Raw genomic sequence first — 12,792 nt, 5'->3', positions numbered from 1 at the left:
TTTGTCCCAGGGGCCTGGTTCAGTTGGCAGCTTGCAGCTGACTGGGCAGACCTTATCCTGAAAGCAATCTGGCTGGAAAAAACATTTTTGCACTTTCCTTGATCATTGTTCAAGTGCCTCCATAGCCCTTTCTGTCCTGCTGACCTTACTGCATTAGTTTGGTCCTTAGCAAATAGAGCAGACATAGGGGTGAATGGACGGGTGCTGAAATGACCCCACCCCCTTCCTGGGATGCCCCATCCACTCCCATTTTGCATCTGCAAGTCACTGAGCAGGCAGTCTGTAAGGAGTCTATCACTGTGACAGATTGTTGTCAGGGTTACTCAAATCAAAGGTGATGTTCTGTCAATAGGCCTGATGGTATACCTGTCACCCAGAAAGCTCTACTTCCCACATGCCTTTCAGAGATCTGGGGGTTTATGCGAAGTGCCCAAGTATGTAGAAACTGTGCCTGAGGTCTGGAGTCAGGAGCGGATGAGTCAGGAGCCCCATGTCAGAGTGTCTTGAACCTCCTTCCTCAGAGCCTGGGGTACAGTTGCAGCCAGTGGACAGGAACTAAGAAAAATCCACCAAATAGCCAGTCTCAGCCCCTGTGTGTGGTGAGCTCCATAGTCGATTTCCTTCACTTCTACTAGTTTCACAATTTTACTTTGGAAAACCTCAGTGCTTAAATAGTTCAAATGCATAAAGGGCAATGAGGAGAACAGAGTAGGGGTGACTCACCTGCTTTTAATGAAAACCAGAGTCCCTGGAGACCTGTAAACCTCCTTCAGTGACCCCATGTGGCCATTTATTTCAGGAACAAGCTTCTCATTACCTGGGAAGAAAGGGCTCCTTGTCTTAGTGTGAAAAGATGAATTCTGTGCCAAGCAGTGAAATATAATCCATGACTTTGGCCATAAAGCTTGGAAAGAGAAGTGTGTACTCAGTCCTTGCATACCAGGCAGCTTCTAAACAAGCTCTAGTTTGTTTTTGCCTCCATCTTTTCCTTTCCTCTCCTTAGTGCAATTTGACATCTAAATCCAGAGGATGGGGCTCCCAGACTCAGGCCTCTGATCCAGATATAACGATGGCCATCAGATAATTAGCATAGATCTCTTGCAAGCAAGAATGTCAACTTGTATATGCATATACCCACTTCTACTCAGAGACTGTCTTGCACTGGTCTCTGGGATTTAGCTGTCCATGCTGGCAGTCAGCAGCAGCAACACGAAATTGTGAGCAGAGCTCCAGGACCAAGAAAAGCTGTAGCCCCAGCTGCTCCGGGCATGTGTTGCATCTGGCAGGTGCACGTCAGCTGACCTGCTTCCTGTGGAGGTACAAAGACAAGACATATCTTGAGCCCGTGCTATTTAAGATTTTTGTGCCTTGAGTCACACTTGGGAGGAAAAAACACAGCTGGGATGATCTGGAGCAAGATGTACTTATCCCCTGTGGCTCAAACCACTTAGTGGTTGAGCCAGTGAGCTCTGTGCTCTCAGAACAACAGACGGTTTCTAAGGTTAACTCTAGGTAGACTTGCATGTTGTGATAGTGCAGTACGGAAGTCCTGGGTGCTTGGCTCAGGAAAACAAGGATGAGAAATCCAAGAAACCTTTCCCAGACTCTTTGGAAAAGGCAAAACAAATTTTTAAAGATCTTGGTTTTTTAGAGCAGTTTTAAGTTCACATCAAAATTGAGGCGAAGATAGAGAGACTTCCCATATATCACTCCCCAACCCATGCATATCTTCCCCATTTTCAGTCTCTCCACCAGAGCAGTCCATTTGTTACCACTAGTCAAACTATATGGACACGTTATAAACGAAGTCCACAGTTTACCTCAGCATTCCTGTTTATGGTGCATTCTATGGGTTTTACAAATTTATATTGAATGATGTTCATCATTATAGATGTGTCCTGAATATAACCACTTCCCTAAAAACCTTCTGTCTTTTCACCTCTCTCCCCCATCCCCCAATCCTTAGCAACTTCTGATCTAGCTCCAGACTTCTGACTTTTCCACAATGTCAGGCAAAATCAGGAAGTAAGCAGACTTCAGGCTGGCTCCTTCCACGTGGTAGTAGGCATTTAAGACCACTCCACAGCCCTTTCATTGCTTACCAGTGTATTTCTTCTAGTACTGAAAACCAGTGCCTCATCTGGATGTGTGTGTGTTCTTTTATCTACTCATCTGAAGTTCATCTTGGTTGCTCCCAAGTTGAGGGAGTCGTGAATACAGCCACAATAATCCACATACATAGTTTTGTATAGAGTTTTGACTCCTTTGGGTAAATCAGGGTGCACAAAAATGTTTGAAGAGCTTTTATTTTGGTGTTTCTTTTTTTCTTTGATTAACATTAGACTCTGCCTATAATAAGATAAAACAGTATCTACATGGGTCACCTTTTACAGAAATTCTTTTGCTGTCTCTTTACACATCCAATTTTTTAGGTCCCTATGATTCTTCTTTCACAGGTTCACCTGGTCTCGTCTCATCCTCTTAACTCTCTTTTCTTTTCTCTCCTGCCATTCATTTCAAATTACTCTCCTGCCATTCATTTCAAATTACATCAGAGCAGTCGAGCTAATTATACCTGCCTCCTTCCTCTGGGGAGACTAGCCAGGATTTCAGTCATGTCACACATCTCTGCTTTAACATTAACCATACTCCCTATTATAGTACATTAAAATAGTTGTGAGTATGAGAATTAAATAGAGATTGGCAGTCCTGTGATTAATGAACCCACGTATTCTCATTGCCGGGAGTGAAGGGGAAAGCAGAGCGCTGTTTTTTAACATACACAGTTGAAACGCATTGCAGAGAAGTTGAGAAGAAAGCAAGCCACCATTTTACAACGCGATCACTCAGTTTGAATGTCCCCAAATGTGGGAACGCCATTTGTTTCTGGTTTTCCAGCAAGTATTGGGATCACTAAATTGATTTTTCATACACTTGATAGCGTATGTTTAAAGTTTCATGTGGGAGGGCTGTTTCCACACCAGCCACTGTGGATGACTCATTCTGTTTCACAAACTACAACCATGTCATTGCTTTCTAACAGTGATCACTCTTGTCTTACTTCTTCCTGACGTGGTTCTTAAATGTTAGAATGTAGTAGCAACAGATTCAGGAAATGGACCTTTAACTAGTGGTTAAATAACTGATTCTTGGTGTAGAAGCATCAGTTTTGTTGTGTGTAATTACACATTTCCGAACTCTGAAACCTGAGCATTCCTCTGAAACTTGAACCAAAGTGGCACAAGGCAGAGAAGTAATTCCTGTTGATTTACATAGAAACTTTTTGAGCATTCACAGACCCCAAAAAATAACCTCCCAAATTGTATCAAATCACACCTAAAATCTAAGTTAGAGCAACATAATAGTCAAAGCAGGAAGACAGGAAAGATTCCCGGGCAGGGCCCAGCCAGCACCCCCACCCCGCCCCCCAGCTCTCTGCACCTGCCTCTAGAACACGTGCTATATTTCTTCCTTCTTTTTTCTTTTAGTAAAAGCGAAATTCCTCTTTGGATTTCTTTCAATCAACAAAAATAAGTACTAATCTAGATCTCTCATAGAAGTAAAAAGGCATAAAGCAAACTTTTGAAAAGTGGGGGATATCTGTACCATTATCTGTACTCCCAGGTGTTGAGAATTCTTGATACACGATAGCTATACCAATTCTAAACGGCCACTTGATCACCTCTGATTCCTGATTGCCCTCCACTTGTGTGACCACTTCTGGATGGGTATCAGGGAGCAGGAGTCCCACAGCTCCCCTGACTGGCTCTTCCCTTTGGGCAATTTGCCTGAGTTTGCCAGTTAACTACCTCTGAGGTAAAATAGCCCTACATGATGTTTCCTGCCCTCTTCAACTTGTACTTTTTTTTTTTTTTTTAAGATTTATTTAGGCATGCAGAACTGGGCTACAGGCCAGAGGTGCAGGGGTGTGAGAGGATTCACCTCTCAGAGACAAAGTGGGGAGCAGAACAGGCAGACGTACTGAAACACTGCTGAGGGCAGCAGTGGGTGGCAAACTCAGGCAAATTGCCCAAAAGGAAGAGCCAGTCAGGGGAGCTGTGGGACTCCTGCTCCCTGACACCCATCCAGAAGTGGTCACACAAGTGGAGGGCAATCAGGAATCAGAGGTAATCAAGTGGCGTTTAGAAAGGTCTGCTGTGCCATGCGGATCACCTCCCCAGCTGGGGATCAAACTTGTGCTGCAGTGGCTGCTGTAGCTTCATTGTGCTGTGTTCTAACCCGCTACACCATCAGGGAGAGCCCACTACCTGTACTCTTAATTTCCTTCAGGACACTCAGTATCCAGCATCATAGCTTCAAGTGGATAATATTAGCGATTTGATGTTTGTATGTTTGGTGCAGTGATTACAGAAAGTCTAGGTTATATCCATCACCCTGTGTAGTTATTGTGTGTGTGTGTGTGAGCTAAGCTCTGCTGTCTTAGCATCTGCGCAGTACACAGTACAGTATATTATTCAGCAGAATCTGGAGCTGTGATGTCAGAATTAGTAGTTCCCGTGGTTCAGTTTGTTAACCTCTTCTCATACTCCATAATGCATTAAAATCTCCTAACATGTATCCGTAGCATACACTTGGGAAGGGCGCCAGCACCAGGCTGTTGTACGGGCTCTTCCCGCAGCACCAGGTCACAGTAATGGTGTCACCTGGGCCCCTGACCAAGGCACCTTCTCGCTATTCACATGAGCTGTGCCTGGCGTGTATCTAACGAGTCCTGTGGGTTAAATTAAAACTTCCCTTCCCTTCTAGGTATCATTTATCACTGTGATCTCACCAAAGAAGAACTGGAGCCAAGAGTCTTCCGAGAGGTGACTGTGAAAGGAATCGATGCTTCCGACTACCAGACAGTCCAGGTAGGGAGCACTGAACTTGAGAATGTAGAAACCCTGACTTTCAGACTTCGCCTCTCACACCCAGTTTGGCAGAAACCCTGAAGGTAACCTATCACCTTCATGCAACACAGCCGACAGATACTTTTCAGAGCGTGTCTTGTTTCTGGCCCTGGGCCAGGCCCAGTTCCATCCTCCCAGAGCCCGCTGGCTCTGTGCCAGTAGCTGCTGCCCTGACAAAGCCAGGGCCCTTGCGTGGGGCTCTGCCTGCAGGGGCTGTTAGAGCAGACGCCTGGTACATGCCAGAGTGCTGGCTGGGAGTGGGCTGTGTTCTTGCTCAGGTCTGTGGTGTCATCCATAGCAACATAGGTTTGTTGTTCTATATAAAGTATTTACTCAAATTTTTGGAGTCAGGCTTTTCAGTCTAAAATCCGTATGTATTTCTGCCTGGTACAGAGTGAGAATGCCATAAAGGGTTAGGGTAAGTGAACCAGCTGGCTGTCCTGGCTCAGTTTACTGAGCCCCTAGGTCACCATCCTTTTGGGTTGAGTCTGTTTTTGGTATGTTTTGCTACCCAAAGGTCTCCCAGAAATGGAATCACTTACTGATAGATGACACACAGTGTCTGTCATTGTTCTTTGGCGGTAAGAGGTCACCTAGCAGATAAGCACCCATAGTGTTGATGGGCGCCCTCCCACCTGGAGATTTGGAGCCATAGATCACAGATTAGGGGTCATTGTTGTTTGTGGAGGAAACTTGGAGCAAAGAGCACTGGATGCTCCCAAGAGTGTGTTTGGAAAATTGGGGAATATTTTAGCTCGGTATATTATCTATCCTCCACATGTCTAAAAATGTCTAGATGACAGGCTAGATCTCGAGCTATGTATTTAGATCATAAAGAAATAAAGCTTTATGAAAACCAGTGTGGGTCTGGACTGGGCCACGCCCACTGGATCTTTTTTTCTTGCTGCTTGTTTTATTTTCAAAGTGAGTCAGTGCCTGGAGATAGGACTTGTAGGCCCATGGCCTGTGTCTGGTGTTTCCATGATTCATTCATTCATTCTAGTCCTGACTTTCATCCTAGTTCTGACCTAAAATTTGACTTTCAAAGGCATTTGTAGGCTCTTCATTCCTTGCTGTTTTGCCTTTCCTCCATGTGTAAAAAATTGTGTCCTGCTAACACTTTGCCTTCTCACTGCCCACTACTAGCCCTTCCTTGGGCTTTCAGGGCTGGAGGGGTGAGCATGTCCGTCCATGGACTGCCTGTCCCCTCGGTAACGCCAGGGATGCCCGGGAAGCGCACCAGGGACCATGCCCTCTTTGCTGTGAAGCGTGCAGCCTTGGCTGACCTGGACCCCTGTTTTCCCCTCGTTTCTGTTAGGTAGGCCTCTGATCACTGTATTTTTAAAAAGTTCCAAAACATTGTTCTCCCTCTTCCACTTCTCCCATAGACACTTCATACCCAAGTGTACAGTTACCTTTGGTGTTTGGACGTGGGAGGGGCACCTTAATAGTGACACTGCCAGGGGAGCAACTTCCGACAGGGAAGTAACTCTCGCCTGCCAGTGAGATTGACTGGGGCTGTAGCTCCCCCAGGACACTGTTCTTCTACTCCAGTAACAGTAACATTCTTTACAAGTGATATACAAAGACACTAGTTACCACTTAGTATGTGCTGTTTTCATTTATAAATGAAAAGATAAAACCCGGACAGCTGAGCAAGAGCTTGTGTGGAATAGAAGTCTGTCAGCTGTATACACAGCAGCTGATTTCTAGATTAACTGCAAAGGAGCTGTGCTTAGGTGATGCTGGTTGCTGTGTCCCTGGTAAACTCTGAACTCCGTGCCTCACTCTCCACAAAGTCCCCTTCTCGTTTTGAGCTGCTTTCGTGTGTACTGCTGCGCTGTGGGGCTTGAGGCAGGGAGGCAAGAGGGATGCACAGCTAGCACCTGGCAGAACACACTGGTTTCAGATCCTGATGCTTTGCTCCTCGTTTCCTTGTGTTAGAAAATGGAGCTGTGCCTGCAGGCAGTGGCTCTGTCCTGCAGCCTGAAGCTCTGTGTTGGGATGATGCCCAGGGAAGATCTTCTGTCTGCTGATTATCTACTAGTACATATCACTGACTGGCTTCAGCTGATTTTTCTCATGGTGTAAAGGTGCCTTTGAAATGCACTGCCGTGTCACACCACCGCAGGACTGTGGCACTTACAATCCATTCTGCAGTGGAGAAGATTCAGATTTTGCAGCAGAGCTTTGACAGGTTGTGTGGGCATGACAGATGTTCTCGCATTTTGATTAGGTCTCAGCAGTGTTGCCAACAATGACCAACCATTGTAAAAGCAGGCCCTGGAGAGAGATTTGTGCATGGGTGGAAAATATCCTGACAGTGGGTAATAGAAACCACGGCATTCTGGAAAACAGATATTCTACTTCTGTTGTCAGTTACATACTATAGGTAATGCCACTTTTGATTCCACTTTACCCTCGTGTTTCTATTTATTTCATATGTGATCTCAAAAGGCTTTCCCCCTGGGTTCTTTGTCAGTCTTTCATTCTGTGAGGCACATTATCGGTTTGCACAAAAACCATGGTGCAGCTTGGGTGTTTGGTCCACACAGTTCAGTGATGCTCACAGCCAGGCACACCTACTAGGTGTGCAGCTCACAAGATGGACCAAGCCAGGAGAGAGAAAGAGAAAGTTTGACAAAACACTCTGTGTACATAAGCCGCAGAGGGCTGCTGTATGTGGTCTGCATTCTCTCAGGGCCCGGCTCATCAGTGGACAAGGTGAGGGATATGGTGTCATATTTTGCTGACAGACACAGAGCAGAGCTGCTGTGTGTACAGCCTTTATCCATTCCTGATGACAACTGTGGGTAGGAAATTGATGTATATCAACAGAATGAGGTAATAGGGAGATGACAGTTAAAATTAGTCTGTCAACAATATTTATGACGTAACATGCTATACTGGGTACTGTTTGAATACAGAGACATTCCAGACACAGGACGGGGGACTTTGCAGGCAGGCTGGAGAGTTGAGACACACAAGCCTGGAAGATCTGCTCACGAGGATGTGTCACGGTGATCTAAGGAAGGATGCAGGTTCCAGGCAACCAGAGGTGCAGTGTTGTGAGGGATGGGTTTGTGTAATTCTCAGTTCCCCTCTGAAACCCCAAAAGATTTTACTACCACCCTTCTTTGAGAGAAAGCCTCTCTTCATGGCAATGTAATTGCATAATTTCTTAGTCACTTCAAGAAGAATCTACCCACATACTGTGTGCAGTGGGGTGCCTTTCACCGCTGTCTTTTGTGGATGGAGTAGTGTTTGTGCTGTGGTCAGATATGAAATGACAAGGAAATGGAGTGTAGCAAACATGTACTTTTGGTTTCTCGGCATCTCGTTTTTGTTCAGCCAGCGGAAAGATTGTTTTTTCTCCTCCTAGATTGTTTTTTCGCCTCCTACAATGAAAGACAAAACCTATAGATTTAAAAAAGAGCAATGAGCTGAGTGCACTGTGAATAAACTCTATTGACAAGTTTCCACGTTTTTCTAAAACAGTAAATTGGAAGGAGGATCCGACTTTATGGGATGAAAAAGCACACTTAACATAGTAAGAAAATAGTAAGAGTCATGACTGGTATAGATTTTATTCTCGATCTCTGTTCCCTTGATAAGAATTTTATTTTTCTGAGACTTACCCACAGGATTGCATATGAAACATTAGATCTTTCTTTGGGTTATCAAGATGACTTAGGGTGAGGAGAATGGGAACTTCTTCTTTAGATTTTCTAACCTTGGTGACAACATTTGGGTAGTTGCCAGCATACAGACTTTGTCATTCTGAGAACATGTTAAAACCGTAATTAGTGCTTTAATGAGCATCAATTCTGTGCTAGGCACTTGGCGTATAGTTTTTGAGTATTAACTCATTCAGGTGCTTGGTGAGCTGACTACTGAGCTAGTGTTTTTCTGTAGCACTGTGTCTGGAGTTGGAAACAGGTCCAAAATGCTCAGCACACATTGGTGAAGAATGAATGGGAGAAGTGTTCTTTAAAATAACCTTGAAAAAGAGGTCATTGTGTTTGTATATGATTAGGAACTGATTTACATTGAATCTGTTCTTGACCGTTCATTGCTTGAGTGTTCATGATTTTTTAAATATATTTCATGGTGACATATTCATCATATTCTTGCATAAACACATTCCTGCCCTTTAGAATTCTTTGTCATGCAGACACTCTGGATAGAGAGCATAATATTTATAATCAGAGGGTAAATACTTGATTGTGTCTCTTTCCCCTTTTGATATCAGTTATATTAAAAAATCTGACAGTGAGAGATAACAGTCCTTGTTGTCTTGTTATCTCATAATAGAGAAATAGGCTCTAGTCTTCATACCGCTCGCAATAAATTATCTTCCTTGTTTCAAAAAAGAACACTTTGCAGCAACCACTTTCAGTTAAAAAAAAAAAAACCCAAGTTGGCCTTGGGAATTGAGCCACCAACCCAGTAATGGAAAATCTGGGAGCACTTGAGTGTCCTGTGACTTCCTCAAGACAAGGTGGGTACAGGCTCCGGGTGACTAGGTCATGCTGACCTCTTTGCACTTCTCTGAACTTTGCTCCGACGAAAGGGGGTCTGTAGAAATGGAAATACAAGAGAGGCCACACCCTGGCCAGTCCAGTCACTGCCATGTGGAAGGCAGCCAGGAGAAGTCCCGCTGAGGGCTGCCCAACGCACAGGGCATTGACAGGGCATTGACTGGGCATCACAGAAATGTGCTCAGCTTGCTTTGCCAGCATGGTAATGAGTCTCAGGTATTGATTTAATTCAGATGGCTTAGATGCCCTCCTAGGAGGCTGACCAAGTTCATTGTTCTTTAATTGTGCTCCATTAGAGGCTCTAATTGTTAGAGATCAGTCTATACGTAAACTCATTACTGTATTTTAATGTTTCAGGTATCTACAGGTCATACTGAGTTTATTATAGGTTTAAACTTTGTATTGTTCAAAGCAGCTATGGCTTTTGAAATTCAAAAGGCTGAGCCTTTCACTCAGTTTTGCTAATGTTGATATGGGCAGATTTCAGCTTATCTGCATAAAATGAGTACTTCCAGCTCTGGCTAGAAAACTTAGGAAAAGAAGGTTGTACCTCACTACCCTATGAAAATGAAAGTCACTTCTTTCTCATGAGAATGGAAAAGGTAGGGTAGTATCATCTGTGAGTACTGTGTACGCTGGTGATACTTAGCGCTTGTACATGGTGTTCAAGCATGGTTTGGCGTGGGGGTGTGCTTGAGGGGAGGGAGTGTTATTGGGGGATAGAGGTACTGGTTTTGCCTTCGTACATTATTATATTGCACTATTTTCCTAGTTAAAACAATTTTATATTGGTGCTATTATCTTAAAAGCTTGTGTTTGTTAAGTTTTTGGTTTTGGTTTGGTTTTTTCCCTTTACAAGTAATAATTTCCAACAGGATAACTGAGCGTCTCTGACTTGTAACGGCTGTGGCTGTGGTTATATCGTTGCCTTATTCTCCCCACTCCCTTCCTCTTCTTCCTGATTGCTTTTTAAATTGGTTGTTTTCGTCCTGTAGAATGAACGTATACAGCTATGCTAAAACAAATTAATCACATTTAAACTTGATGAAATGTATTTTATGAGAGGAGGCCTCCTTAGTTTTCATGACAGCTCAGGGTCAGGGAGAAGGCATGAGAAGGAAGCCAGTGGCAGCCGTGTTCAGACAGACTTCTCAGGCATTTCTTTATACGGGGTGAGAGAGGGGCTGTGAAGTTGATGGCGTGTCTTACGGGGAGCGGTGCATTATTTTGACGACTGGATTCCAGTGGGGCTGAAACCGCCTTAGGAGCCAAGTTCCTTGAGCAGGCAGGAGCTTTGTGGTCCTGGGCTGGGGGAATTTCCTCCTCTCTGCTGGAGGGAAAATGCCTCTGCCTTCAAGTTTCCTTCTTTTTTTTTCTCATTAAACTTTGCTTCAATGGGTCTCAAAATTTTTTTAATTATGTTTTTAAAATCATTCCTCATTTTGTGCATTTTTAAATCTCAGTTATAGTCCCTGTGGACTTCCCACCACCCATTCACCCTTGTGCCTTCACCATGGTTTCACTCATAGCAGGATCAGGAAAAAAAAAAAAAAGGTAATTGTAATGAAATAAAAACGAAAATCCATGAACAGCTGTAAACCAGAGACATTCTATAGGGGTGGAAAGGGAGACAGGATCAAAATGGGGCAGGAAGAGTGCACAGACTTCTTGCTTTCCTTCTGAGGCCTGCTAACTCCTTAGTTCTCAATCTTCCTACCAATCTTCTTTCAAAACAAAATTTGAGTTTTCAACTGCAAATCGAAGAAATTATGAAAATATGTAGTCTGCTATCTACTGACTTTTAGGACTAGAAAAGCTCTCAAACATGAGGCATTCGAACTTTACGCTTCTTAGCAGTGAGGAAGCTCTTTTTTGTGTCAGTGGCATAGACTGAACTGCTGCGTCATTACTGGCGCCTCCAAAATCGCAGGCACTTGAGCTCAGAAGAGTTGACGCCTGTCTCCTGAGGCTCCCCTGGACCTGAGTCTGGGGCCCCTTGCCCCAGGACCTGCCTGAGGTGCCTCCCACCCAGCCATGGCCTGTCCCTGTGGGACAGAGTGTGCGAGCCACACCCCTCGGTGGCCCACAGTACACCCCCATCTGCCCCGGCAACGTATCGTTTCCCGGTGCCTCACCCCGAGACAGACCAGTGCAGATGGCCTTGGCCATGACCATCCTCCAAGGGCAGAAAGTGGACCGGCCAGGCAGGACTTGCCCTCCCAGGCACAAAGGCAACACAGGCCTTGCTGGAGTTTGTGAGCACTTTGCAGGCTTTGACCTCAGCACCTAAAATTCAGTCCATCGATATCCATTCTATCATTTTAAGCTTTCGTTTTCTCAAGTATTTTCTCGAAAAATACAGCTCCATGGAAGGGATCAAGATTAGTGAAAGAAGAGGAGAAATACCGGATGGGTTCACTCATAGCAGGGCGGGGGGGAGGGGATAATAATAATGAACAACTATATACCAGAGACATTTTACAAATGGGGAGGGGGGGAGTACACAGGACTATGGTGATGGCACACAGGTGAACTGGTGGTGAAGCCCATGGGGATTACAACTGAGATGGAAAAAGGCACAAAATGATGTAAACATGAACTATTATATTTTTTTTTTAATTTTTTTAAAAATATAGCTCCAGACCATGTCATTAGTCACCATTTTCCTCCAAGAACCTCATTTTCTCAGGCAAACTGAAAACCATAGCACACAATGTTTTCTTTAAGCAGTTTAGCTCCCTCCTTTACTTCATAGAGAACGGCCCTCAGCCGCTGTCAGCCCGAGGGGGTTGCTGTGACTGCAGGCTGACCTGTACCTTCCTCTCGGCTCTGCTTCCCAGTGGCTCTTGGAGTTCCGCTGTAGCTCTCAGGTTCTGAGCGTCTGTGAACAGAGGGCAGGGTGATGCTGAATCAGAGAAGCAGCACCAGCGGCTCGGCGGCCAGTGACCCCTCAGCTGTGCCGCCTCCACCGAACCCCACAGGACAGAGTGTGTGTGCTGATGTTAGTGGGGGAATGGTGTGTATTCCTCTTAGTACATTAGTGGGCAGACTCTGGCGGGGTCAGTGTTAACAGGCAGGGCAGACAGGTCTGAGATCAAAATAGATCAAAGACGGCAACTGTTTGCTGTTGCTTCATGGGATGATGGGAGTCCTCAATAAATAGCAGATCCCTTATGATTCTGTCTGCTAGTTTGCCCAGGCTTGAGTAATGCCACAGGCCCCTGGCAGTCTGCCCTGCCTCCCCACGCACTCCACCTCTGCCCTCTCCCCGCCTCCAGTCCACTGCTGTCAGACTGCCCCTTGCAGGCTTGCACTCCCAGGTCTGATCCCACCCACCCCCC

The 12,792-nt window shown here is 45.1% G+C and overlaps 1 protein-coding gene across 1 annotated transcript in view; it reads left to right on the top strand.

Moving 5' to 3' along the window:
• The window catches only part of PREP (prolyl endopeptidase), an 89,638-nt gene that overhangs the window by 54,910 nt on the left and 21,936 nt on the right, over positions 1-12,792 (top strand). Inside the window, exon 10 of the mRNA XM_004673735.2 lies at positions 4,768-4,871. Coding sequence (XP_004673792.1) covers positions 4,768-4,871 — 104 coding nt within the window. The remainder of the gene's footprint in view (positions 1-4,767; positions 4,872-12,792) is intronic.

The sequence above is a fragment of the Condylura cristata genome, unplaced genomic scaffold (assembly GCF_000260355.1).
Source record: "Condylura cristata isolate star-nosed mole 26May11 unplaced genomic scaffold, ConCri1.0 scaffold00001, whole genome shotgun sequence".
In the NCBI taxonomy this organism is placed as follows: Eukaryota; Metazoa; Chordata; class Mammalia; order Eulipotyphla; family Talpidae; genus Condylura; species Condylura cristata.
Note: the sequence above shows the minus strand (reverse complement) of the source record. Positions and strands in the feature narration are given on the sequence as shown.